General features: G+C 54.7%; 1 protein-coding gene across 5 annotated transcripts in view; it reads left to right on the top strand.

The window, feature by feature from the left end:
- Nucleotides 1–24,608, top strand: part of SIK3 (SIK family kinase 3) — a 73,390-nt gene extending 48,782 nt beyond the window's left edge. The window contains exons 5-25 of one of the 5 annotated variants that reach the window (XM_027699332.1): nucleotides 2,558–2,682; nucleotides 2,956–3,079; nucleotides 3,764–3,882; nucleotides 4,219–4,329; nucleotides 4,463–4,603; nucleotides 5,083–5,163; nucleotides 5,268–5,377; nucleotides 5,853–6,006; nucleotides 6,659–6,814; nucleotides 7,389–7,459; nucleotides 10,463–10,606; nucleotides 13,852–14,002; nucleotides 14,755–14,880; nucleotides 15,199–15,284; nucleotides 15,968–16,077; nucleotides 16,733–17,090; nucleotides 17,336–18,195; nucleotides 21,791–21,954; nucleotides 22,695–22,827; nucleotides 22,949–23,116; nucleotides 23,428–24,608. In XM_027699332.1, coding sequence (XP_027555133.1) covers nucleotides 2,558–2,682; nucleotides 2,956–3,079; nucleotides 3,764–3,882; nucleotides 4,219–4,329; nucleotides 4,463–4,603; nucleotides 5,083–5,163; nucleotides 5,268–5,377; nucleotides 5,853–6,006; nucleotides 6,659–6,814; nucleotides 7,389–7,459; nucleotides 10,463–10,606; nucleotides 13,852–14,002; nucleotides 14,755–14,880; nucleotides 15,199–15,284; nucleotides 15,968–16,077; nucleotides 16,733–17,090; nucleotides 17,336–18,195; nucleotides 21,791–21,954; nucleotides 22,695–22,827; nucleotides 22,949–23,106 — 3,482 coding nt within the window. In that variant the 3' untranslated portion in view covers nucleotides 23,107–23,116; nucleotides 23,428–24,608. The remainder of the gene's footprint in view (nucleotides 1–2,557; nucleotides 2,683–2,955; nucleotides 3,080–3,763; nucleotides 3,883–4,218; nucleotides 4,330–4,462; nucleotides 4,604–5,082; nucleotides 5,164–5,267; nucleotides 5,378–5,852; nucleotides 6,007–6,658; nucleotides 6,815–7,388; nucleotides 7,460–10,462; nucleotides 10,607–13,851; nucleotides 14,003–14,754; nucleotides 14,881–15,198; nucleotides 15,285–15,967; nucleotides 16,078–16,732; nucleotides 17,091–17,335; nucleotides 18,196–21,790; nucleotides 21,955–22,694; nucleotides 22,828–22,948; nucleotides 23,117–23,427) is intronic. The other 4 variants (XM_027699333.1, XM_027699335.1, XM_027699336.1 and 1 more) reach the window with 4 other exon arrangements.
- Nucleotides 24,609–25,668: the final 1,060 nt, after the last annotated feature.

Genomic DNA, 25,668 nt, shown 5'->3' with positions numbered 1-25,668 from the left:
GCATATCCCTGGGATGGCACAGCCCAGGAACGGCTTATCCCTGGGATGGCACAGCCCAGGAATGGCTTATCCCTGGGATGGCACATCCCTGGCATGGCACACCCTGCCCGTGCTGCTGGCGCTCACCATGACCAGTGCAGCACTCCAGGGAACACCTTGGGCCTCTCATGTGTGCAGGGCTGGAGCTGCTCCTGGCTCTGCAGGGCAATAATCACTCCTTGGAAAATACAGGTGGTTCCCCAAGTACTCAAAGCCCCCCCGAGTATATAAAAGGACAAATAAAAGTGTCTAAACCAGAATAACTTGCTCAGTATGTGGGAAGTACCAAAATTCCCCGGTCAGAAGGAGTTTCCATCTGAACCTGACCCAAATGCTGAGTGTGGGGAGGTGGAGTCACAGCCAGTGCTGCAGCGTTTGGGGCTTGTTCCAGTGGCCATAATTCAGGCACTTGTTACACATCCTGCTTTAAACGTGAGACAGCAGCTCAAAGGCTTGCAGAGGTGGAAAAGACAATTGTGCAGCTGAGTGCTGTTTCCCTGGAATGGTCCTCCAAAGGCTCACTGGAGGTTTAAATGGCTTCACAGCCAGCAGTGAAAACCCAAAGGGTGTGTAACTGCCTTGTTCTGATACCGTGGTGCTTTTAAAGAACATTTTACCATCTCTGTGCTGTTTTGAGGTAGGGTTTGAGCAGCCTGGTCTGCACTCCAGGTGTTTCCACAGGAACAGGCTGTGTTAGGTATTCTTCATAAGCATAAATCATCTCCACAGCAAGGATTTTCCCCCTGTGGAGGGGCAGGAAGAAGGAACTCGGCTGTGCCCTCCTGGAGCTGAGCTGGCAGGAGCAGCACCAGGTGGTCTGCTGAGTTCTGCAGAAGCTGTTTGAAGGAGGAGAGGAGTCACCTGAAATTAGGTCATGGAGAATCCTGTGAGGAAAGCAGTGGGAGCAGGGACTCACCAGTCAGTGCATTCTGTGGAGTGCTGGTGGGGTTTGCCATGCCCCTGGCACAGAGGTGTTGGCCATCACTGGCCTCACTGATGGCTTGCTCTTGGGATTTGGTGTGGAACTGGTAATTAATTGTAATTAACTGGTAGTATTGAACGTGTTAGAGCAAACCTGGAGTTTTATGTGATTTAGGAAAACTGACCTTTCTCAATGGCTACAGAATTCATGCAAAGTCCTTTCCTTGGAGCATGGATAAAAAGCTGTCAGGAGAAATTAGCAGATAAAAACGAACATTCATTTTCATGGTGAATGTGTATTTATTTCAAGAAATGGGGGGAAGAAAAAAACCTTTGTGCTTTTGTATCTCAGGTATTCTTTATCATTTGTATGCAGGTATTAAAACACACATTTTCAGTCAAATTTTCCTTGCACAACTTTGGGATCTTGTGTTTCACTGCCGGGCTGTGCATCACCCCAGATCCTCTGTTCTGACCAGTGACAGAGGCAAAACTCATCTTCAGAGGTTTCCACTTGCTGCAGTTGCACTGTGTATTTTTGCCACGATGTTTTTTGCTTTAATCCGTCAGAATTTGCAAGCTGAGTGTTCCTGGCCCTCCTTGCTCTCCCACAGCCTGCTGTGAGGAGCTGCTGCTGCTGCCAATGCCATGAGAAATGGCCTTGTTGCTGTGGGTCCCCGTCCCTGGGCATTAATGTCACCTGCCCTCCTGCTGGCACGTCTCTGGCACAAACAGAGGCACAGCCCTGGCAGTGGCACCGCTCCTCGATGGAGCTGCTGCTGAGGGCTCCTCCTGCCCGGGACGTGGGCACACCTCTGTGACAGTGGGTTTGCTTCAGTTCAGCTGAGGCAAAAAGGGGGAAGCAATTCAGTGAAGATTCTTTCTGTTGAGGAGAGCCAGCTCGCTTCTCTTGGGTTCAGCCTCGTTTCCTTACCCCTTCCAGTGCAGGTCCCAGCTGTGAGCCAGGGGGAGGCAGGTTAATTAGCAGAGAATGCCATTAGTGCCCACATAAGCTGGTGGCTGGCTGCCTCTGAGGTGAAGACCTTTCTTTTGATTTCCCTTTCAGGATTTATTATTTGCTGTTGGTGAAGCATTTGTAGAGCTGCCCACCATAACCAAAGTTTCCAGCTCCTGTAGTGCTTCCTGGAAAAATCAAAATTCCTCTTCTTTTTTGCTTTTGCACTGTCTGTGCTGGCAGCTGCCCTGGCCCCAGGGAATTGGGAAACGTGACATGGAAGAATCCAAAGGTTGGAAATTAACTGAAGATTTATGTGGGATTTCTTGGTTACAAGGTGGAAGCCCCATTCCAGACCATCCACCTGACTCACAGCAACCCTGGGTGATCTGATCCCTGGTGTATCGATTCCAGCATGGAAATCACATGGGTGAAAAATGAAGAGCAAAACTGTGGAAAGATCTTTGTTCTGCTAAGCAAAAGCAGCGTGGGTTTAGTGTGTGGAGCAGGCTGAAGTAGTGGGTTTTTTGCAGCAGGTGTGTTTTACACTGTACAAAGTGGATGTGGCACTCAGTGCTCTGGTTAGTTCAGGACAGCTGGAGTGAATCATATTCCTCCAATCAGTTCTCTTTGTTCTTTCAGATTTTGGGTTCAGCAACATCTTCACCCCTGGCCAGCTGCTTAAAACCTGGTGTGGGAGTCCTCCCTACGCCGCTCCAGAGCTCTTTGAAGGCAAGGAGTACGATGGGCCAAAGGTTGACATTTGGGTATGTGACGAACCTCTTTCTCTCTGACTTTGATCTAATTCTCGCTCTGTTTGTTTGGCTTTGCTTCCTGAACACTCAGTGCACGTCTCGGAGAAAAGCCCTGACGTGGCAAAAAGTGTTTTCTGAAGAAAACGCTTCCAAAATCGCGCTCTGGCCACCGCGTCCCGTGTTTTCTCTGTCGGGAGGAGCCAAAGCCATGAGCTGCCCAGAAATGCATTTTAATTTAGTTTCCCAGCGGCCCGTTTCTGACGAGGGGTTTGTTTCTGGGCGCAGAGCCTCGGCGTGGTGCTGTACGTGCTGGTGTGCGGGGCCCTGCCCTTCGACGGGAGCACCCTGCAGAACCTGCGCGCGCGGGTGCTCAGCGGCAAGTTCCGCATCCCCTTCTTCATGTCCACAGGTAAGGGCACGGGGGCCCGGGGGTGCAGAGCCCTTCACCACACCTCTTTCAGTTCTAGCCCTTATGGCACATGAATTTGCAGCCACAGCCCCGTCAGAGATGGGTGTCTGTGTCCTCGTGCTGCAAAAACACCTCTGAGTGCTTTAGTAATAAATCTTGGGTTTGAAAAGTGTGATTAATTTTCAGATAAAAGAGTCATACGTGGATTCTTGGTTGCCTGCTGTGAGGTTAAGTAATAATTTTGCATGGGCTGCATGGAGTTTCCCAGCTGAAAACTGGTTCTCTTCATGCAGCAAATTCCGCTAAAACGTGGTGCTTTCAAAGCAAGCTTAGATCCCACCCCAAAGGGGGAGAGCCCCAGCAGTGCCCCACGGTGACAGCCCAGGGTTAACATGATGGAGAAATCATTCACAGTGAGCTGTTGAGTGGGGAATGTTCAGATTGCTCTTCAATCCCCAAAAGTCAGTCATGTCATGGTGGGGAGGGACAGGGTGACAGGGAACCACCTCGGGGCTCTGTGTGGCCGGGGTGGCTTCCCTCCTTCCTAGCACAGGAAATCGATGTCTGCAGCAAAGAGGCACACTGGGGACTGACACACTTTGCCTGGGAAGGAAAAAGCCCTTTCCCTCTCTGCATTAGCCGTGTCCCTTCCCAAGGGTGACCCGGCCCCTCTCTTCCCTGCAGAGTGTGAACACCTGATCCGCCACATGCTGGTCCTGGACCCCAGCAAGCGGCTCTCCATGGAGCAGATCTGCAAACACAAGTGGATGAAGCTGGGGGAGGCTGACGCAGAGTTTGACAGGGTGAGCAGGGAGTGGGGGCTGCTCAGTGCCTCAGACAGGCTCCGGGCACGTGGTGCTGCCGTGTTGGTCCAGCTCTCTGGGAACTCTTATTCCCATTGCTGGTGTGCTGCCTTTCCCCTTTCTGTGTCTCCTGGCCTTGCTTGTCACATCATTCCTCCTCTGCATACATTTTTGTATCTTTCCCCGTGGCACTGGGAGCTTGAGGCACTGGATTTCGGGTTGCTGTGCCATCAGCCTTCAGACCTCATGCCAGCTGCAGCCGGAGCCCGGTGCACTGTGACTCATCGGTGTGCCTTTGGGAATGTCAGCACTAACTCTGAGCCTGTGCCCTCCCAGCTGATAGCAGAGTGTCAGCACCTGAAGACCGAGAGGCAGCTGGAGCCGCTGAACGAGGATGTGCTGCTGGCCATGGCGGACATGGGGCTGGACAAGGAGCGCACGGTCCAGGTGAGGCCCTGCCGTGTCCTGCCTGTTCCCACTGCAGATCAGTGTGTTCAGTGGCAGCTGAGCATCCCAGCAGAGTATAGAGTGTATTTTATCACTTGACAAAGAGGACTGAGTGCTCTTCCTTTCCCTGCAGTCCCTGCGGGCCGATGCCTACGATCACTACAGCGCGATCTACAGCCTGCTCTGCGACCGCCTCAAGAGACACAAGAACCTGCGCATCGCGCCGGCCCCCAGCATCCCACGGACCATGACCTTCCCCTCGGCCAACATCCAGGTACACCCCGCTTGCCTGGTGTCCTTCCAGCCCTGGAAGGCCAGCCAGTCCCCTACCTGCTAAACACAGGCTTGCTTGTGGGTGTCCTCATCCTGGATGGAGTGTCAAAACGTTCCTTGTCTGGGAATTCTCTCCTCTGACAGAGGAGAAGGAACTGTGAGGGTTGCTGGGAGCTGGAGTTCACTGCTCAGAACTGCTCTGCGGTGCTTCTTCCTCAACTTGTGCTGCTGTTGAAGCAATGAGCACTTGTTTGGGGAGAGGCCAGTTCATAAGGGAAGCAGAAGGGACCGTGCCTGAGCAGAAGGGAGTTGGGGAAATGAGGCAACCCCTTGAGAACTGAGAATGAACAGCTCTGCATTGGCTCCAGGATAACCTCCCAGATGCTTAGGGCTGTGCACTGGTGTTAATCCAGCAGTGTTTGTTAAGGGGTTGTGAGCAGTGCTGTCTTTGTGTCTTCTGATGCTGATCTCTCCACTCAGCAGACAGAACAGACAAGCAACACCATGAACATCAATGTGCCACAAGTCCAGCTCATCAACCCTGAGAACCAGATTGTGGAGGTGAGGTACCCCCCAATGGTCCCTGCAAGTTCTTTTCCTGGCTTGCATTAAAGCCTTTCCCTTGAGCCTTGTATTTCAACATCTCCAATGTTTGCCCTGCCCAGACTGATGGAACAATGAACCTGGACAGTGATGAAGGGGAAGAGCCCTCACCTGAGGCTCTGGTCCGATACCTCTCCATGAGGAGGCACACAGTGGGAGTGGCTGACCCACGGTGAGTACTGGAATCTGAACTCCCAGCTGGAGGATTAATGGGACCTGAAGATTTACTCCCAGCACATGACTTTGGTCCTTCCGGGTGTTCCTTTAAAAGTATCAGTCCCATTGCACAACTTGGTTAGTATTTCAGATGGGGGTGAGATGCTTTCCTCCTCCTCTTCCTCATCAGCTCTCTGTAAGCTATACTGGTGTGCAAGACAATGTCTCACCTGAGCTGCACTGATGTCATGTCCAAGGTGAAGGTTTTGTGATAAATGCCATCAAGGTTAATGCCAAGAGCTAGTTCTGGCCAGTCTCAGCATGGAGGGGGAAAAGGGACAAACAAAAACCCAAGAGTGGCTTGGCTGATCTGTGTGACCATTTTCCAGAGCAATGAGAAGCTTTTTGTGAAGGGAAGCTGTGTGTACTGGGTGTGTGAGGGGTTGTCCTCACATCATGGCTAATTCACCTCTCTGGATGTGATTGCACAGGACGGAAGTCATGGAAGATCTGCAGAAGCTCCTGCCCGGCTTCCCCCGTGTGACTCCTCAGGCTCCGTTCCTGCAGGTGACCCCGAATGTGAACTTCATGCACAACGTGCTGCCCAGGCAGAACCTGCAGCCCACGGGGCAGCTGGAGTACAAGGTACTGTGCTCCCTGCTGTGCCCTGTGCCCTGCCAGGGTGGGGGGGGTTTGTGCTCACTCTGTTTGCCAGTTCCTTGGAGTCCAGAAGCATCAAGATTTACTCTCTTTAGGTATGACTCCAATGGTTCCTGAGTGTAGGTTTAGATTAGATATTAGGAAAAAATTCTTTACTGTAAGGGTGGTGAGACCTTGGCGCAGGTTACCCAGAGAAGCTGTAGCTGCCCCATCCCTGGAATTGTTCAAGGCCAGGTTGGATGGAGCTCTGAGCAACCTCATCTAGTGGAAGGTGTCCCTGGAACAAAATGAGCTTTAAGGTTCCTTCCAGCCTAAATCGTTCTGGGTTTCTGTCATTCTATGGAAAAGCTGAAGAATGAAAGAGCAGTGCAATATGAGATTAATTAGTGGGCTGGGGAGGAATAGGACTGTGCTGCCTGGCTCTGAGCTGCAGGTTGCAGCCTGGCAGCTAAAGCAGCGTGCAGGGACATGGAGAGTTAAACCCTGCTCCTCCCCTGGCGCTGCCTCTCGCTGCCCCACATCACTCCGAGATGTTGGTGACATTCCTGAAGCCCAGGAGGCTTCTCTTCTGCCCGTGTCTGGTTTGTGACCTTGGGGTCTGGTTCGGAGTGGGTGACTGGGCTGTCTGTGTCCCCAGGAGCAGTCCCTGCTGCAGCCCCCCACCCTGCAGCTGCTCAACGGGATGGGCCCGCTGGGCCGGCGGGCGTCGGACGGCGGGGCCAACATCCAGCTGCACGCACAGCAGCTGCTCAAGCGGCCCCGGGGCCCCTCCCCGCTCGTCACCATGACGCCAGTGAGTACCAAAGGGACAGGAGAGAACGGGGGGGTGCTTAAAAATATCTCCTCCCGCAGGCAGAGGTGACTGTGCCCAGGTCACAGCAGGCTCCGCGTGTAGCGCTTGGGAAGCGCTGCAGGGATGTGCCTGCCTGCTTCCAAAGGTTCCCCTGCTCTGGAGCAGTGGGGTGCTCTATCCCCATGCAGGAGAGTTGCTGTGCTCTCTGATATCTGGCAGCCAAGATGGTGTTCCTCTCTGGAATTGACAGTGTTTATTGATTTTTTTAATGATTGCTTTTCTTCTCCTTTGCTGATGCCACGGAGAAACTAAAGTGTCCGTCTTGGGCATTCGTGCATGTTCTTTCTTCCTCAGTGCATCTGTATCAATGAATTTTCCATGTAGCAGCAACCTTGTACAGGCAGTTTGACTGGGGAGGGAATGTTGGAAGGGGTTCTTGGCCGAGTTTCTTTGGTGCTGCAGAGGAGCCAACACACAGCCCTGCAAGAGCTCGTTTGGGAAGGTCAGGTGTCCCCTCTGTGGATGGGACTGTGCTGGCTGTCCTTTAGAACTGTGGCTTCTCTTCTCTCCACAGGCTGTCCCAGCTGTCACCCCTGTGGACGAGGAGAGCTCTGATGGGGAGCCAGATCAGGAAGCTGTGCAGAGGTAACTCCCACTCTGTTAACGTTTGCCCTTCCTACCTCCACGAGGCTCACCCTGGGGTGTTCCACAGCTGAACTCAAACACAGCAACCTCGCCAGGGCACCAAACTTGGTTACAGCGAAGGCTCAACACTTCTCCTGTTCCTGTGGGTGTTGATTACTGCAGGCAATTGCTCCTCTGGCACTACTGGGTGCTTACAAAGCTGGATTCCCCTGAAATGGGTAGCTGATTGAGCAGTAGGTTCTCCAGAAGCTCTTGGAACTGCTAAATTCCTCTGCTTAGTGTGCAGCAGCATGCGATCCACACTAACCTGCCAAGTGAGTGCCGAGGGATTCCCGCTCCCTGCTGAGTGCTGGAGGTGGGAGGATCTCCTCTGTGGCCTTGGGTGCCAGTGCAGCTTTTGTATCAAGACATGCAGTAAACATCCAACTCTGATGCCTCAAACAAAGTGAGCTTGCTGGAAATACGGGTACCTCTAGCTGCTAATTTTAGCATTAGGCCTTAAAATAGTCTGCTCCAATAAGGAAAGGATTATGAGCTCTCGGGCTGGGAACTTCTGTTCTCTGTGTCTGCTCCAAACATGTAGTAGGAAGGGGGTAGAATATGCTTGTACTTTCTCAGTCCATGAACACACTAACCATGGCCTCACTAACATTTTCTTAGTAGCTTTTGCATAGTTCTTCTCTGCTAACCAGCTGGTGCACTATGTGTGGTGGGTGTTCCTGCTTCTTACCTTGAAGAGCTTTCTGGATCCCCCCCCTTTGTACAGACCAGCACCTGAGTAAGGGAGGGGCTCTTCAGGGGCTCAGAGGGGTTCAGACTGGGGATTGTTACAGGCAGAGTGACACTGGGGTGGGTGCAGGTCATACTCCAGAGCCTTGGCCAGCTCTGCTCCTCTTGGTGCTCCTGAGGAAGTGTGAGCAGTGACAGACTGTGCACTGAAATTCCTTTTGCCTACCTGAGCTTAGAAAGTCTGCTTCCAGCATCAATAATAGCCTCAGTAGTCATTAGAAGTTGTAATTTAGGGCCCATAATGTCCTCAGACAGCTGGCAGTCTTTCTGTGCAAACCAGATAAATCTCATTCTTGGCAAGGGGATGCCTGAACATCTTACCTGGGCAGATTTTCACTGCTCTAAACCCAGAGGTTTCAGTTGAGCCTTTAAAGCACTAGCTCAGCTAGAAACGTTTTGAAACCTCCATCCAGCATTTTGTAGGTTGCAAGGCACTGAAGTGTTCAGATCCCACTGGAAGCCAAATCCCCTTGGACCAAGAGGTCACTGCTGCTCTCGACAGTGCTGCCTTTAGTCCTTTCACAGCACATGTTCTTCTTCCACCAGATGGCCTTGAAAAAGCACCATCCAGGTTGTGTGTTAACTTGCTCTCCACCCCCTCGTGTTGCAACATGTCAGTAGTCATCAGAGAAGGGTAAATAGCATTACCATAATGGACAGATGCAAATATTTAGCTTCTCAGAACACTGCCCCAAATACTCTGTTTGCAGCCACCAGTGAGCAGCTTTTGCCCTCCTTAATCTGACCTTGAAAGCAGAGCGTAGGTCTTCTCTCTGTTCCAGGGAACAGTCACATCTCCTTTGAGCTTTGGGAAACTTTCTTCCACCCGAAACGCTGTTAGAGCTCATGATTGGATTGTTCCCTGGAGGGCTGAAATAAAATGATCTTAGCAAACCACAGCAGCAAAGCTCTTTGGGAAACTTTCCCTGTCTGCGTCAAATGATTCTTAAACAGCTAATGGCACAGGCTTTGGCGGGGCACCACAGCACTCTTAACCTGCTTCTTCTGCTTAAGTGGCTTCAGTAGCAAAGAGAGGCTGGGTTTGGGCAAGGCAACCACTGTACTGCTTGCTGCTCTTTCTGCTTCGCAGTGGGAACTGCAGGGGACAAGAGCAAAGGTGAGAATTCCCAGGTGTCACTGGCCGAGTGGTCTTTGGCCCGGTTACCACCTCACTGCTGGTTCACAGGAGCAGAAGGAGTTGAGTTTGTACAGGGGCGTTCATCCCTCCCGGCCTTGAGTGGGAGCAGCTCTGGGAGGGAGCCCCAGCCCCCTCCTCACCCCCAGGGCAGCCTGGGCAGGGGCTTCACCTGCTCTCTGCTGTCCCACACCCCGGCCACCCTGGGCAGGGCTGTGCCAGGAGCAGCAGGGCAGGGCAGTGGCTCTCAGCGCTGTGTGGCCCTTCCTCACATCCTGGTCGGAGCAGAGGCTCCGAGTTCCACACTTCCAGTCTTTGGGGGGTTTGCAGGAGACCTGCAGCTCTTTTCCAGTGCAGAGGGGCCTTTCCTTCGAGCCGTTGCCTCCCAGCTGTGGTGTAAGAGGCAAGCCCAGGGACTCTCTCACTGCTCAGGATCTCATTCCCTGCGCATCCCACGCGGTTCCCGACTCCCTGGAGCGGAGCAGGGACTAGATGGCGCACTTGGACCGGGCTGGCACCAGCCCTTCCTCAGCCCCAGCCCTTCCTCGTGCTCCTCGGGCAACCCGAGGTTCTGCCCACCCCGATCTCTGCTGGGGTGTCCCCCCTGCACCCTCCCCTGCGGGACCTGGGGTGCAAAGGCCACCCTGGAAGGTGCAGCAGCTCCGCTCTGTGCCCGCTCTCTGCCTGGCTCTTGCTGGGTTATCATCTGTCTTGGCTCCCTGGGGCTCAGTGGGGCCTTGGGAGAGGGAGGCAGACCTGCTCTAGTGGAGGGAATGCCCGCTGAGGGCGGGCAGTCACCTGGGTATTCCCAAAGGGATATACCAGCAGCGTGGCTTTCCTGCTGGGAAGAGCGAATGGCTCCTCTTTCCTTCCGAGGCTGGAGCACCAGCAGCTGAAACTACACTTGTCCCCTGAGCACTGACAACCCAGTGCTGTGACAGGCATGGGCAGCGTGCCCATGGCGTGTTCTGAGCACTGCAGAAGCTTCTTCCTTCCCGTTTTCTCTGGATTATCTAACGCTCCCTGTTTTTGGAGTACTCCCATCAGTCTCTTATAAAATGTGCTCCCGCTTGTTGCAGATACTTGGCAAATAGGTCAAAAAGGCACACTCTGGCCATGACCAACCCTACAGCTGAAATCCCTCCAGACTTGCAGAGGCAGCTAGGACAGCAGTCCTTCCGACCCCGGGCTTGGGCTCCACACCTGGGACCCGACCAGCACCGGTGAGTAACGGCACCGGCCGCCGGGCAGCTTTGTGCCAGGAACCCTGTCAGCTGGCATCCAGAACGGAGCCCTCAGGACATCCTGCCTGGCAGGGAGGGGTGAGGAGGAGGAGGAGGAGGAGTAGGGATGAAGAGCAGACCCACAGAGCAGAGGGTGTCTGGCCGTGCTGGCACAGGCTCCCTGCCTGCAGGGACGAGCAGGAGTTGGCTGGCTCTTCCCTCCAGTCCCATTTTTGTGGCTGGAGATGCTTTCCGGGAATGGCTGCCATCACAGAGAGGTTGGGAATAAGCTGTTTGTTTTAAATGAAAGCTTTTCCCTGTTGTAATGTTAGTGTCAAAGTAGCAAATTTGCTACAGAATGTTTTTGGAGGCAGATACAAGCAAAAGATTACACCAAGTCATCCACACCAGGGCTTAAAACCCTCACTGTTCTGCACCAGAGTTGTGTGTTCTGACTGCAAAGTCTCTTTGCAAAGCTCCTCAAGAGTCATTTTATTTCTAATCTGAACCCTTGGTGGGAATGATGTGGGGAAAGGAAGCTGGGGTGGTAAGAGAAAAACAATCACAGTGTCTGGGAAAGGGGGAACCGTGGGATTGGATCTAAACACACTCAGAATGTGTGGGAGGGACACTCCTGATGGAGAGGTGTTAATGTGACTGAGTCCTTGTCACAGCAGCAAACCGGAGATGCTAATGCTCCAGAGGGAGCTTAAGAACCTCTTAATAAAAAAAAAACCTCTTATAAAAATGCTTAAAAGTGCTCTGAACCCTCTGTGCCGGGAGCAAACCAGCTGCACACTGGAGTGTGCTGCCTGTTGGGAAAGCAGTGGCTGCCAGGCCAGGCTGGTGCTGGTGTCCAGCCCCTCAGGCAGCTCACACTGGCAGGCTTGACAAAGCCCTTTTTATTGTAGCCAGAGACCTGCTGAGCTGAGCACTGATGTAATCAGCAGGGACAGGTGAACTCTGAGCAGACTGAGACAGTGCTAGTGCCACGCTGGAGCTCCTGAAAACCAAGATAAGCACCTCTCTGCCCTGAAGTTACTCCCTCAGAGGTGCCTGGGGGATGGGAAGAGCAGGAGGGGAAAGATTTCTAGGGCCACAGCTTGATAGGAAGAGGAGAGCAGCTTGCAAAACCACCAGAATGTGCTGTGTCCTGCTTTCAGGATTGCTGCAAATCCTCAAGGTAAGCCAGGTCCCTCACACAGGGAAAGGAGCGGAATTTTTACAAGACTTAAAACACATTTACCCTGTAAATAACGTTGATGTCACCTCTGCCACTTGGATCCGGAGTCCTGAGGCTGTTGCATCATGAGCAGGGTGGTATCTGCACTTTCCACCCTCGGTGTCATAACATGCTGTGAGCCTGGCTCGTGTTTTTCCTGTGAAATCACGGAAATTTCGTCTGACTGTGGCCTAAACAGGGTGTCCCACATTGAGTCCAAGACATACCTGGCACAGGAGTTACCAGTCTTGTGTCATCCTGTAAATAAACCCCGTTGTTGAATGGCAGATGGGTTTTATTTTAGCCCTTAACCTATTTTAAGCCATCTTATATCTTCTTATGCAGCCCCTGATTTTGGTCACGTTGAAATATCTGGAAGCCAAATTGAAGTACAGCAACTGTACTGGGCAGTGCAGCTGTTCTGCCTTGGCCACACAGCCTTCAGAAGCTCAGCTTGATTTTATCTGTAGCTTCTGCTTTCCGTCAATGCAACAGGAGAACAAATGGATCAGGATAATGGATGGGATGGCTTCAAAAGGCAGGAGCACAGCTCTGTCCTTGGAAGAAGGTTGTGTGTGATCTACAGAAACTGCAGCACGTCCTGCTAAGGCAGAGGCAGTGACAAAACTGAACCCAGTGTGCTGGGAGGGGTCCAGCATTGATCACTCTCTGATAAGGGGAGCCTGGAACAGGCCTTGGATGGGCACTGGAGTTAAGGACCAGTCCAGATGCAGCCAGGTGGGCTCTTGCTGGGTTTGGTGTCAAAGGTGCTGTAAAGACCATGTCTCCAGAACCTTCTCACAGGCAAAGGCTGCTGCTGGAGCCTGTGCATTAGGTGTTACTTGCTGGGTTCTGTAGGCAGCATTTACGGAATCTTTACAGAAGAAATTCTTTACTTATGAAAGAAATTCTTCCCCGTGAGGGTGGGGAGGCCCTGGCACAGGTTGCCCAGAGAAGCTGTGGCTGCCCCATCCCTGGAAGTGTCCAAGGCCAGGTTGGACGGGGCTTGGAGCAATCTGGGTTAGTGGGAGGTGTCCCTGCCCATGGCAGGGGGTGGGACTGGGTGAGCTCTAAGGTCCCTCCCAACCCAAACCATTCTGTGATTCTGATTTGCACAGAAACCAGGTTCTCTAGAGAGCCTTTGCCCAGAAGCCCTGAGGGCAGGCAGAGAAACCCGACTGTGTGTTGTGAGGCACATTGTGACGGGTGTGTGCAAAGTTATCTTTGCTTGGGATGATACAGGTGGCACCTAATGGCAGGGCAGAGGAGCTCAGTGGTAATGGGGAGCCCCAACCTCGGGAGAAAACAGCTCCTGAAAAAAACCTGGCTCCCTCTGATGGTGAAGAAACCTCATTGTGAAGGGAAATTGCTTGTGGTGCCTTGGGCACAGTTGCCTCGGTCCTGGCTGTGTCTGCCTTTGAGATGTGCCCAATGCAGGGCATCCAGGTGACAGGGAGGCTCTGGGTGTTAAGTGAGATGGATTTCCCCCAAGTGCAGAGTTCCCTTCCCACCCCCTTTTTAATCCAGGGGATCCCTAAGCAGGGATGCCAGCCTCCCTTCCTCTTCAGAGCTGCAGAACACATCAGGCTTCTGTCTCTCCATGTGCCATTCCTGTTTTCCACAGACATCAGGTGTAGTCAGGGGAGCTGGAAGACTCAGGAAGTGGCTACTGAACTGGTGAATTTTAGCTTTTTAGGATGCCGAGTGGTTTCTATAAACCTTTTCCATCTGAGGGATAGATCCATCTGTCTGGATGGACAGTGAGTTGCTGCCCATCTGGAATCTCATTTGTGGCTGAGTTGCCTCCAACATAAAGCACATTTACCTGCCCAGGCACCAAGGATACTCAGTGATCCTGCTTCCTCCTCAAGGTGATGGTGGCACTTTATTTCTCCTTCTGAACCACAGTTTATTCTGTGTGAGAGTGGGCAGGTAGAACTTGGCACAGCTGGTGGAAGTGAAATGGCTCTGTACCGGAGTTTGTTTTTTGGCTGGTGCCACTAACCCCCTTCCCCATGTTCAGCTCTATTTACAAGGACTCCAACACCCTGCACCTCCCCACCGAGCGCTTCTCCCCGGTGCGGCGCTTCTCGGACGGTGCTGCCAGCATCCAGGCTTTCAAAGCCCACCTGGAGAAGATGGGCAACAACAGCAGCATCAAACAGCTCCAGCAGGTGAGGGAGGGGTGGGGGTCTCAAAAGAGCCACTGCAAGGGCTTTTTATTGCCTCGGCCTTGCTGCTTCGGGAAGGAAGAGGCGGAATCTTTGTGTTAAAGGCTGCGGGGACACAGTGGGGACTTCCCACCCGAGGGGCTGTTCCCTCTCTGTGTGTCCTCTGAACATATGGGCAGTTCACCTGCAGCTGGGGAGCTGGGCAGCTTCCACTCCCCTCTTTTTGGGCAGGAAATGTCGTGCTGTGCCCACTCATGTGTGCCCTGCCTGCTCTTGCAGGGCCCACCAGGACTGCAGCTGCCCTCTGTCACATTCTCTGTGGCAGCAGTTTTGGGGCTGTTCCAGGGTGTCCCAGGAAGGGACAGCTCCTGCCACTGCAGTTTGGAGTGTGTTGTGTGACACTCCCTGCACAGCCAGGCACGTCTTGCCAATGGCTGGAGCAGGATTTGGCCCCAGGACAGGCCCTTCCCCTTGTAGCACGATAGAAATGAGATTCTCTCCTCACCTTGAAGTGTCGTTACCAGAGCTTGGTGCCTGCACTAAGGGAACACAACGGTGCCAGCTCGGTGTCACGTGCACCCAGTGCTTTTCTGCTGTCTTGCCACATTATTGCACACCTGATTCTGTCAAATTAAATGGATTAGGCTTCCTTTGCCAGCTTTTTTTCCGAGGGGTGGGATGCAGAGCGTGCCTTTTTGCACAGCAGTGTGCTGTGCACGAGAAGGTCATTTCCAGAACGTGCTGGTTCCTTGCAGGAGTGTGAGCAGCTCCAGAAGATGTACGGTGGGCACATGGACGAGAGGACACTGGAGAAGACGCAGCAGCAGCACATGTTGTACCAGCAGGAGCAGCACCATCAGATTCTTCATCAGCAGATTCAGGTACTGGAGCCCGAGCCAGAGCTGCTGAAGGCTTAGCTGTGTTTTCCTGCTTTGCTGCAGACACAACTCGTGAGCAGGTCCCGGGGGGATTGAGGGAGGGCAGTTTTTGCTGGGCTTGCTGTAGCAAGACCAAGCCTGAAGGATTTCAGCAGAGATGTTTGCACAGCTGCTGTGGTAGCTGTGGTAGCCAGGGCTGCAGTCAGGGACTGAAATTCGGTGCATCTGGTTACATCCTGCTTCACCCAGCAGTGTTTCTAAATTTACGAACTGAAACATTGACTCCAAACACTTTTTGTTTTCTTGTGGTGCCTGGTTCAGGACTGTATCCGACCTCCACAGCCATCTCCACCCTTGCAAGCTCCATGTGAAAACCAGCCAGCTCTGCTCACTCACCAGCTTCAGAGGTAAAGAAATGACTTTAGGAACACTCTGAGGAGTGGGTTTTACTCTTACTCAGGCCTGGGGATGAGCTGACACACTCAGGAGAGGGCAGGCTGAGTTGGAGGTGTATGAAGTGAGACTGGCACAGCCAGTTCCCAGGTGAATGTGCCTGGTCCTTTGAGCTGGGTTCTGTCAGAAGGATTTTAGAAGCAGAGAAACACAATTCAAAGGCACAGACCTGCTTTGAGCAGGGGACTGACAGTCCTGCCTTATGAGTGGCTTGAAGATGCCACTTCAGCAGCTGGGCTCTCTCATGCCTCCTGCGTGTCTCACACCTCTCCAGGCCCTCGGTGAGGTCACTGTCTTTGCCCTCAGCACCCTGACCTGTAGGTGAGGCAGGCTGAGTTACGGGAAAGGAGAGCAGAGCGTGTCACTGCACACAGTGAGTCAGGAGGTGAGCCTGTGCTGTCCTTGTCCCCAGGTTTCTGTTGTAGTCACCAGGTCATGCTCACTCCCTGTGTGATTTGGACAAGGCAAATGGCTCTCAGGAGAGAAGACAAGCTGCACAGAGCTTGGGATCCCCAACAAGGGCTTTGAGGTGTTTATTTAGAGCGAGACGTGCAGCATTTGGCCTCAGCTCTGGCAGTTGAGAAGGAATCTTAACGAGGAGCAGGCATGATGAGAAGGTGCTTGTTTCCCTGCGTAGGTTACGGATCCAGCCATCCAGCCCACCCCCGAACCACCCCAACAACCACCTCTTCAGGCAACCCAACAGCAGCCCACCCCCCGTGAGCAGCAGTGTGCTCCAGCCCCATGGTAAGCAGTCCTGGGAGCTGGGTGGGCCCCCTGGCAGGGCTCTGCGGTCCCTCAAACCTCAGGGAATCAGTGTGGGGGTGCCAGGGCCTGGGTCCCCCCACGGCCCAGGCGCTGCACAGTTTGCTGATGATGTAAAAGATTCTCCATCTGGCAGCAAGGGCTGGTGTTATCGAGAGCTCGAGAGGAGCTGCCAGCTGGAATGTGCTGTTGGGTTTCTTGTCACAAGATCCTTACTTATCACTCCTGGGGGTGGGGAGGAAGGGCTGATATTCTTGGGTTTATGCAAATCACTGTCAGCTCTGCTGAGTTTCTGTTTCTGTGCAAGGGGCTCTCGCTGTGACCTTTGCACGCTGGCGCAGCATGACAGAGCACTTGGGAGCCTCCCTCCTCACCCCCACGGACACGTACTGGGCTCCCAGCACGGCCCAGAATCATAGAGTGAATCATGGTTTCGTAGCCTGGTTTGGGTTGGAAGGGACCTTAAAGATCATCTCATTCCACCCCCCTGCCATGGGCAGGAGCACCCTCCATTAGACCATGTTGCTCAGAGCTCCATCCAGCCTGGCCTTGAGCACTTCCAGGGATGAAGAGCAGATCCCTCTCCCAAGCCTCACCATGGGCTGACGGGGGTGCTGAGGGTCTTTGTTCCTCGTAGGTGCTGCCTCCCAGTCCCAGTTCCAAGGGATGCCATCCCACAACACCATCTTCCCGCAGTCCGGTAACTGTTCCCCCCCTCCAGCCATGGGGCTGACGTGCCTGGGCCTGCAGCAGCAGTCGCAGCCTCAGCAGGTCACGATCCAAGTGCAGGAGCCCGGCGACATGGTGGGCAGCAGCCTCCTGCCCGGAGCCCCCGTGGGCGGGCAGGGCCTGGCGTCCCACGCGCGGGGGATGTCCCTGAGCCCCAGCGCCAGCCAGATCCAGATGCAGCACCGCGCCAACCTGATGGCCTCCCTCAGCTACGGCCACCGGCAGCTGTCCAAGCAGCTCAGCGCCGACAGCGCCGAGTCGCACAGGTGAGGCCTCCCTGCCTGCTCCCGGCCCGGGGAGCGGGGTGGGGAACAGGGAGGGGGTGTCTCGGGATAAGATGCGGTGTCCTCGCCAGCCCGGGCCGTGCTGTGCTGGTTTTGGGGGGCTCGCTCCCACCGTGCCCTCGGGAAGGAGCTCCTGAGCCAGGCCAGGGCTCTGCAGGGCTGCTGAGCCACTGGCGAGCTGAGCCACTGCAGTGCAGTCACTGGTCCTTTTCCTTGAACGTGAACAGGTATCCCCCCGCCAACTACGACCAGGTGCACTTACACCCCCACCTGTTCCCGGAGCAGCCCCGCGTTTCCCCCAGCAACTACAGCCCGTCGGGAGGAGTCGGGTTCCCTCCGGCTCAGCAAGCTCTGAAGGTCCCGCAGCTTGACCAGTATCCCAGTTTCCCTCCAAACGCACATCAGCAGCAGCAGCACTACACGGCATCGGCACTACAGCAGGCACTGTTGTCCCCGACACCTCCCGACTACAGCCGACACCAGCAGGTACCGCACATCCTCCAGGGACTGCTTTCCCCCCGGCACTCGCTCACGGGGCACACGGACATGCGGCTGCCCCAGGCAGAATTTGCACAGCTCATCAAACGGCGGCAGCAGCAGCAGCAGCAGCAAGAATTCCAAGAGTTGTTCAGGCATATGAGTCAAGGGGATGCTGGGAATATGGGCACCAGCGTGGGACAGAACCTCTCGGAGCGCCAGTCGTTGTCTTTGCCTTATCAGAGTGCTGACACGTACCACCCCCAGAACAGCCCCCAGCATCTCTTAAAAATCAGGGCGCAAGAATGTATCCAGCAGGTCCCTGCGTCCGTGCAGCCGCCGCAGGGATACGGACACCAGCCAGCCCTGTTCCACTCGGAGAGCATGGAGGAGGACTGCGCCTGCGAGGGAAACAGGGACAGCTTTCCTGACAGTAAGAGTTCAAACACATTGACCAAAGGTTGCCACGAGACCCCTCTGCTTGTAAACGCAGGAGGGCACGGGGACCCCGAATCTTTGCTAGGAACTGCTAATCCCGCGCAGGAGCTGGGAACGCACCAGTACAGGCATCAGCCCGCGCCCGGATTCAGGAATAAGGTGCCCAGCAGAGGTAAGGCTTCCTGCTGCCCGGGCAGGCCAGTGTCCACCCATGCAGGCCAGTGTCCACCCGTGCCAGCCGTGTGCCTCTCACCTCCCTGCCCAGGACACCGCCCCGCCCGGCACGGCAAGGGTTTCCTGACATGTTTTGCACAGCACGGAATTACTGACATTCTTTTTGGCTTTTGTGGCCTTAAGTAAATGGCAGGCACGGCCTCTGTAATAAACAGGGTTGAGTAAGGAGGGAACCCAACTGGCTGCTTCCCTTAGGAATTTGACCTACTTCTGCAGGCAGGTAAAGCCCAGGCCCCAGCGTGCCACCATCTTTTCAGGGATGATGTGTGCTGGCTATGGATTTATTCTTGCTGGTGATGTTCCCCACTCCTTGTAAACACAGGATAGGAAGAGTTCAGCTGCTAGCACACCCCGAACTGTAGCAGTGTATCCATGTGTTCCTGCTCTTAAGCACAGACCCTCGAGTCCAGGCACTGCTAAAGCTCCCCCAAACCCACACAGTAACAGCGCTGGTCAGTGTCCTGTGGCTCAGGTGGCCTTGCAGCCTCTCTGGCACTTGGGAGGCAGCAGCAAGACTCTATCCCTGCTTGAACTGGAAAGGGTGAATCCTGGGGAAAATGAGTTTAAACTTGCCATTAGTTTCTGAAGACCTTTCCTGCTCCTTGGAAGCAGCTGCGCCTTTGCTCCTCAGTGGCTCTGCTGGCAGCGCTGTGCTGTCAGAGAATTCCTGCCTCAGCTGTAATTCCAGGCTCCTCTGCAGGAAAAACACCCTCCGAGCCCCTCGCTAAGAGTGCTTTCAGGAGAGGCTGAGCAGGCAGATCAGTATTCCCTGCAGGACTCGGGGTGCTGGGCTGGAGCCACCAGCTTGCCCTTGGCACCGAGGGCCCTATTGCGGAGGAGCCGTGTCCAGGGCACAGGAGGCCCAGCTTTGTTTGGGGACACAGCACGGGTTTGTTGGGAAAGTACCGGGCTGGAACAGGCTGGCTCAGAGGTCTGAGTGGGGCTGCCAAGCCCTGACCCCCCAGAGCGTGGGCGGGGGGCAGGGACAAGGCAGGGCTGTTCTGAAATCCTCCGAAATTCTGAATTACCCATGTGTTTGCTCTCAGAGCTCCATTTCCCTGCTGTGCTTGGAGCATGAGTTGAGGGAATTGCCCCAGGTTCAGCGGAGGTGGGAAGCTCTGGAGGGGCTTTTGGTACCAAATCATGAGTTGCATCTTGCCACCATAGCCCATTAGATGGACAATGAGGTTTGGTGAAGTCAGAAGCCAAATCTCTACACCCACGCTGCTGGTTACACAAGGAACAGGACTTTAGACTACAAGGCCTTGTAAATGAGTAAAGGCAAGTAAATGTTTACAAATATGCTTGTGTAAGCCCTTCTGACAGGGCTGTTTGGAGAGATCACGTAGTAAACTATGTCTTGGGATGCAACTGCTTGTACCACTTTCCTCATGGCCTCCATAACCCACTTGGACTCAGGCCTGCGCCACTTCGGGTCCAGGCAGAGTCACCTCAAAGCTGTCCAGGGGCCCTTACCTGCACCAAATCCTACAGCCTTGGGTTTTCCCACTACTGACCCACACCAAATCCTACATCCCTGGGTTTTCCCACTTTTTTTCCTAGACTGTGTTACGAGGCTGCAGCTTTTCTGGAACGGGGAGTACCTTCTCTCCCTGCCCCAGCTCTCCAAATGTGTTTTCCCTGGAGCAGGGTGTAGCCTCTCAGTGGCTCGGGAGCGTCTGTGCTTCCATGGGAGTGTGTTGCCGCTGATCACAAAGCCCTGGATGTCCATGGAGCATCTGCCAGAGATGGCAGCCAGGGACCGTGAGAGTCGACCAAATCCGCTTGGGATGTGACTAAACTGCCTGTGAACAGCCCTGCTCCAGTTTTGCTCCAGCGTGGCCATCCCAGGCTGGGAGTTCTGCCCATGGGAAACCTGCCTTGCCCCGGCACTGAGGAGCCGAGCTGGCGGTGGCCCTGCCCGCCGTGCCAGTGTCACATGCCACGCTGACACAAAGGAGCCATTCCCTGTGGATGTGGGGATGAAAGGCTCTCCTCTGCAGGGCTGGGGCAAGGAAAGGAGCCTGAATTCGGGGTGTCTGCCCCTTGGCCTGAGCCGCATCCCCAGAGGTGCAGTGCTGGCACTGGGAAGCGTGGGGCTGTTTTTTGGGTCCCAGCTATTCCGGGCTTGGGGGACTCGTCACCCCCAGGGCCGGGGCTGTTTGTGGAGCTGGAGCAGGAGCAGCAGGGCTGCTGGCCCCAGCCACTGCTCCCACAGTTGGAGCAGCATCCTGAGCAGTGTGTGGGTGGCACTGCTCCGCCAACATCTGTTACCTCATGTTTTCCTTCTCACTTTTCCGGGAAAGCTGACTGTTAACCGCACGTAACCCCATGGTTGTGCAAAGGAAGGGGGAGGCCAGCTGCATCTCTGGCTGGCCTGGGACAGGGCTCCAGCAGGAATGCCATTTCTCTGACAGAGGAAGGGCATGGGGAGCAGTGTGCTAGCTGTGCTGTCCATGCTCACTTGCCTGGGAGCAGCGTGGAGAGCACATGGGATGGGGTCTCATTTGGATCCTGCTAAATTCATGGACAGATTTGAGACTGTCCTGTGCAGGGTCAGGAGCTAGATTTCAGTGATCCATGTGGATCCCTTCCAACTCAGGATATTCTGTGATTCTGTGAGATCTCTTTGGGGAGCAGTTTAGTGGCACCTCACAGTTGCAGTGCCAGCCAGGTGGGGTGGTGTCCCAGCATGGTGTCCCAGCACAGCAGGAGATCACTTCCCACTGGCCAAAGCCCAGGGAAAGCTGATAGCTCTGGCTGAGGGATCTACCTGCAGCTGTGTCACCTCGGGGCAGCTCCCCAGCGCTCGCAGCCACATCCCATGTTTGTGCTCCATGGGGTCTGTGCTGAGCGAGCTGTTTGTGTGCTCAGCCCCGATGACAGGCTCCTCCATGGCTCAGGACTTTATCCAAAACATCTTGTACTTGATGACGAGAGGCTTTGCCTGATAGGAATGTGGCCTTTGCCCTCAGTCACAAGAGCTTGCAGCGCGGATGGACTTTGCCAGGCAGAACACCCGTGTGCTCTCGCAGCCAGATTGTGGGAGGGCAGGGAGAAGTCATCTGATAAAAGTGAACATCCTGGCCAGCTCTTCCAGCAGGATTATGTTGCTTACAATTGCCAAGGGGCCCTGCTAGAACATCCCGTGTTGGAGGCTCCCCCAGCTCTTGTGTAACGATGTGCACAGGATGGGGGTCGAGCTCAGGCTCGAGGGGAAGGCAGCAGTGGGAAAGGGTCTGGTTCCTGTGCTCCTGCCCCTGCCCCTGCCCCCCCAATTTTAGGCTGCTTTTTTAGACCTGATCCCAGTGCTAGGATTGGGGTCTTAATGCTGGAAGGAGAAGCCTGCCAGGGTGCAGTCAGGGGCACCATTCCCACCACAGCAGCCGGGGGTCCCGTCTCTGCTCTACCAGCAGGGAGCACTTGTCCGTGGCATCATATCTCAGCCCCCTGGTTCTGCAGTGGCACACGTGGCTGGGAAGTGCAGACCCTTGTACTAACCTGTTGTTTTCCTGTCTTGTCTGATTTTCAAGAGTCCATCGTAGGGAACTGCATGGACAGGAGCTCCCCCGGCCAAGCCATGCAGCTGCCTGACCACAACAGGCTGGGCTACCCCGTGCGCCCCACATCCAGCGAGCACCCGCGGCCCAGGACCCTGCAGAGACATCACACCATCCAGAACAGTGATGATGCCTACGTAGGTGCCTTGGCCTCCAAGGCCCTTCCAGTGAAACAGCCCAGGCTGGCTCTGGCCTGGCTCTGGTCGCACAGGGCTCTGCAGACACACCGAGCCCAGCCCTGGGTCCAGCTGTGAAGGAGCTGGTCATGGCAGCCCAGACCTCACTGCTCCACTCCCTGGGAGGTTTGGGGTGCTGGGGACTTTGTCCTGCCCGAATTTGGTGTGTGCTTTGCTACAGCTCCCTTGTGCTGTAGATGAGAGTGGCAGCTTCCCTGGTTCAGTGACAGGACGAGGAGTAATGGCCATAAAATAAAACACAAGAAGTTCCACCTCAACATGAGGAGGAACTTTCCAGGGAGGATGGCAGAGCACTGGAACAGCTGCCCAGGGAGGGTGTGGAGTCTCCCTCTCCGGAGACATTCAAACCCCACCTGGACATGTTCCCGTGTCACGTGCTCTAGATGACTGTGCCTTGGCAGGGGGGTTGGATAGATGATCTCCAGAGGTCCCTTCCAACCCCAGCTATTCTGTGATTCTGTTAGTTCAGAGGGATTTGGACTGTTCAGTCCATTCTCCTGTTGAGGGGACACTGGCTGCACCCAAGCTGTGCCTGATGCACAGTTCTTGTCCTTCTGAACCCTCCCTGAAGTTTTTCAGGAGCTCCCCGGTCGGCTTGCCTGAGAGCTGGGGTGCGGGTGGGAGGAACTGGGGCGCCTCTCCCGAGTTCCCCCTTGACGTGTGTCCCGTGTTCTCCCCAGGTGCAGTTAGATAACTTGCCTGGAATGAGTTTAATGGCAGGAAAAGCACTAAGCTCTGCTCGGATGTCGGACGCCGTGCTCAGCCAGTCGTCGCTGATGGCCAGTCAGCAGCTGCGCGACAGGGACAGCGAGGGTGAGGCCCTGGGCGAGCTGCAGACGTGGCACGGGGGGCCTGGGGGGCTCCTCGGGGTCTGGGTGGGGAGCTGAGAGGACCAGCTCGTGGTCTGCGTTGCAAAGCCGCCTCTTCTTTGCAGAATGTGGGGAGAGTTTGGAAGGTCAAGAGCACCCCAACCTGGGCGATGGCAGCCAGCACCTCAACACCTCCTGTTACCCCTCCACGTGTATCACGGACGTCCTGCTGAGCTACAAGCACCCGGAGGTGCCCTTTGGGATGGAGCAGGCGGGGGTGTAACCAGGAGGGAGTGAGTATCCATGCGTCCTCCTCTCTCCCACACACTTCTCAGGCTGCCTTCATGGCCTCACTTCCATGGGTCTCCTTCCCTGTTCATTGCTCCAGTGCTGGGGATGGGACCATCAGCTCCGAGCTCCTGTGCTGGGGCTGTTTGCTGTCCACCATTTGCCCAGGGCAAACACCCCTCCTTCCAGGCCTGTGCTGTTTCCAAAGCCCCTCTCCTGGGACAGGGTTGGGAATGGAGTGGGAGTGCTGGAGGGCTGTGGGAGCAGAACTGCCGTTCTGGTGTCTCCTGACATGTCTGTTTCTCCTCTCTTGCAGGGTTTGTGTACAGCTTTGAAACGAAAAGGTCCATTTTAAACCAACAGTATCTAGCAGCATTGCGCCAAATTGCCGTAGTATTTCTGACTAACTGGAATACAATGGCCCCTTTCCTCATCCTCACCTCATCCAGTGTGTTCCTTTGGGTTCTTTAATTTCTGCCACACTTGCCTGTAACTCCAGCTACCACCGAACAACCAGAGACCTGAGCCTGACGCGGCAGCGGAGGATGGGCACTGGGGCTGCCTTGGGGGCTGTCACTGCTGGGGCTGAGCCTCCCTGAGGAGTCCAAGGGGACTGGAGCCACTCCTGGATGGAGCCTGTGCTGTCCTTCCCCTCTGTCCCGCTGCACTGGGGGGAGCTGAGCCTGGGGCCCTCCCCATCCCACCTGGGGCTCCGGCCGGTGCGGGAGCTCCCACCCTGGTGCAATGCGCTTCTTGTCTCATCTCTGTCTGCTCTGTTCCCTCTTGTGTGCCGGGGTGCTGACAGGATCACCCCTTCCCTGCCCTTCCTCCCCCTCTTCTTTCCAAATGCGCCACGACTTGGGGTTTTTTCTTTTCCTGGCTAATGTAGGGCAGACGAATTTTTCTTTGTTTCCTTTGCTTCTCCTCCTGATCACGTAGGAATTGGGTTTTTTTTGGTAAATGTTGTTTTATTATTATTGTTATTAATAAAAGGCAAAAGGAATTTCTGTTTGAGAGAAATTTTTAACTAGATTCTGTTCTATATGAATTGTGACTTGCACCTTTTGTTCAAAGTATTTTATTTCTTTTAACGACATTGTACTTGTGACTGGTTTTCTCTCGTGCCAGTGGCGACAGTGGTAATTCTCCTTATACAGTTGGGACGTGCAGAGGTCTCTTCTTTGTCCCTTTTCCATCCTTTCCTTGGTGGATAGAGCGGGGATCCCCCCCACTGGGGCTCTGGAGCACGTGGTGTCACCCTTGCCTTTGGGACTTGACAAGCTCCAGCTCAGATCCTTCTCACTGACACTTTTCTGGAATATTTTATAAAACTAAAGGAAAAATCAGCCCAGCCCTCCTGACTTTGCACAGAAGGAAGCGTGAAACCAGCACAGCAGAGGTGACTTTGCTATCCTTACCCGTGCCTCTTCCCGGCCTCCCCTTCTCCGGGAAAACAACGCTAATGGCTCTGCAATCCCGAAAATCAGAGAGGAGGGAAGCTCCAAAGCAGAGAGGAGGGAAGCTCCGCAGCCCGGCCCCTCACCCGGCACCCGCGGGCTCGGGGAGGGGGCGCAGGGAGCCCGGCGGGGAAGGGTGGGAAACACTGAAAGCCTTTTTGCTCTGTCCCTTCGGTTTTGTTTTCCTTTTGTTTACATGACACTGTATCCTGGGAGAGTCGCCGGGCCCCCCCCCCCAGCAGCCGCCGCCCCCCCGGGCCGCGCTCACCGTGCCATCCGCAGTATCACACTTTTTTTATCATGGCTTTGTATTGTAGTAATCAATACGCGCAGTATATGTTGAATGTATATTAATATACTTTGCTATTATTTCTGTTTTTTGGAAATGTCAGAAGTATTTTTTTTTCCTTCCTCATTTATGTTGGACTAAAACAAAACAGACAAACGGAAAAAAAAAAGGTTTCGGTAAATCTTCAGTCCATTTTTTTGTGGGTCACTTGCAACTAGTCAATTAGTTGGACAGTGGGATCATAACAAATAAAACCATGATTATGATCTTCCCTGGGCTCTTGTTTGCCTTGTTGCTCAACGCCAAAGCTCAAGGGGCGGCAGCGTGTCCCCAGTCCATCCCTGGGGCTGTCACCTCCCCTGGGCTCCAGCTAGTTGGGTTTCCCAAAGCCCCCATGGCACCCACAGCACCCCTGCAGCACCAGAGCTCAGCAGAGCCCAACTCATCCTGCGAAGGACGTGGGTGTGGGGAAATGCCTGTGGATCAAACCCTGCTGTGGGGCAATTCCTTCCCCAGCCAGGCTTTCCCAGGAATGGGGAGAATCTGGGAGGAGCAGGGAGCTGTGCCTCCAGCACCCTGCAGCGTTGCAGGGGATGGTGATACCTGTGTGATGCCCATGAGGTGCCCAGTGAGCAGCTCCAGGGCTCGAGGCTTCTGGGAGCTGGTGCCACCCCAAAACAGGGAGCATCACTCCTCTGTAGCAGCTCCCCATGGCATTCCCAGCCCTGCTGGCCACACACTCCCCACAGCCCTGTCTGGGGATGTGTCCCCTCTCTCCCTGTCCCCTCTCTCCCTGTCCCCTCTCTCCCTG

This window comes from Neopelma chrysocephalum, unplaced genomic scaffold (assembly GCF_003984885.1).
Source record: "Neopelma chrysocephalum unplaced genomic scaffold, ASM398488v2 Primary Assembly neopelma1_138, whole genome shotgun sequence".
NCBI lineage: Eukaryota > Metazoa > Chordata > Aves > Passeriformes > Pipridae > Neopelma > Neopelma chrysocephalum.
This window is presented reverse-complemented; position numbering and strand designations above follow the sequence as displayed.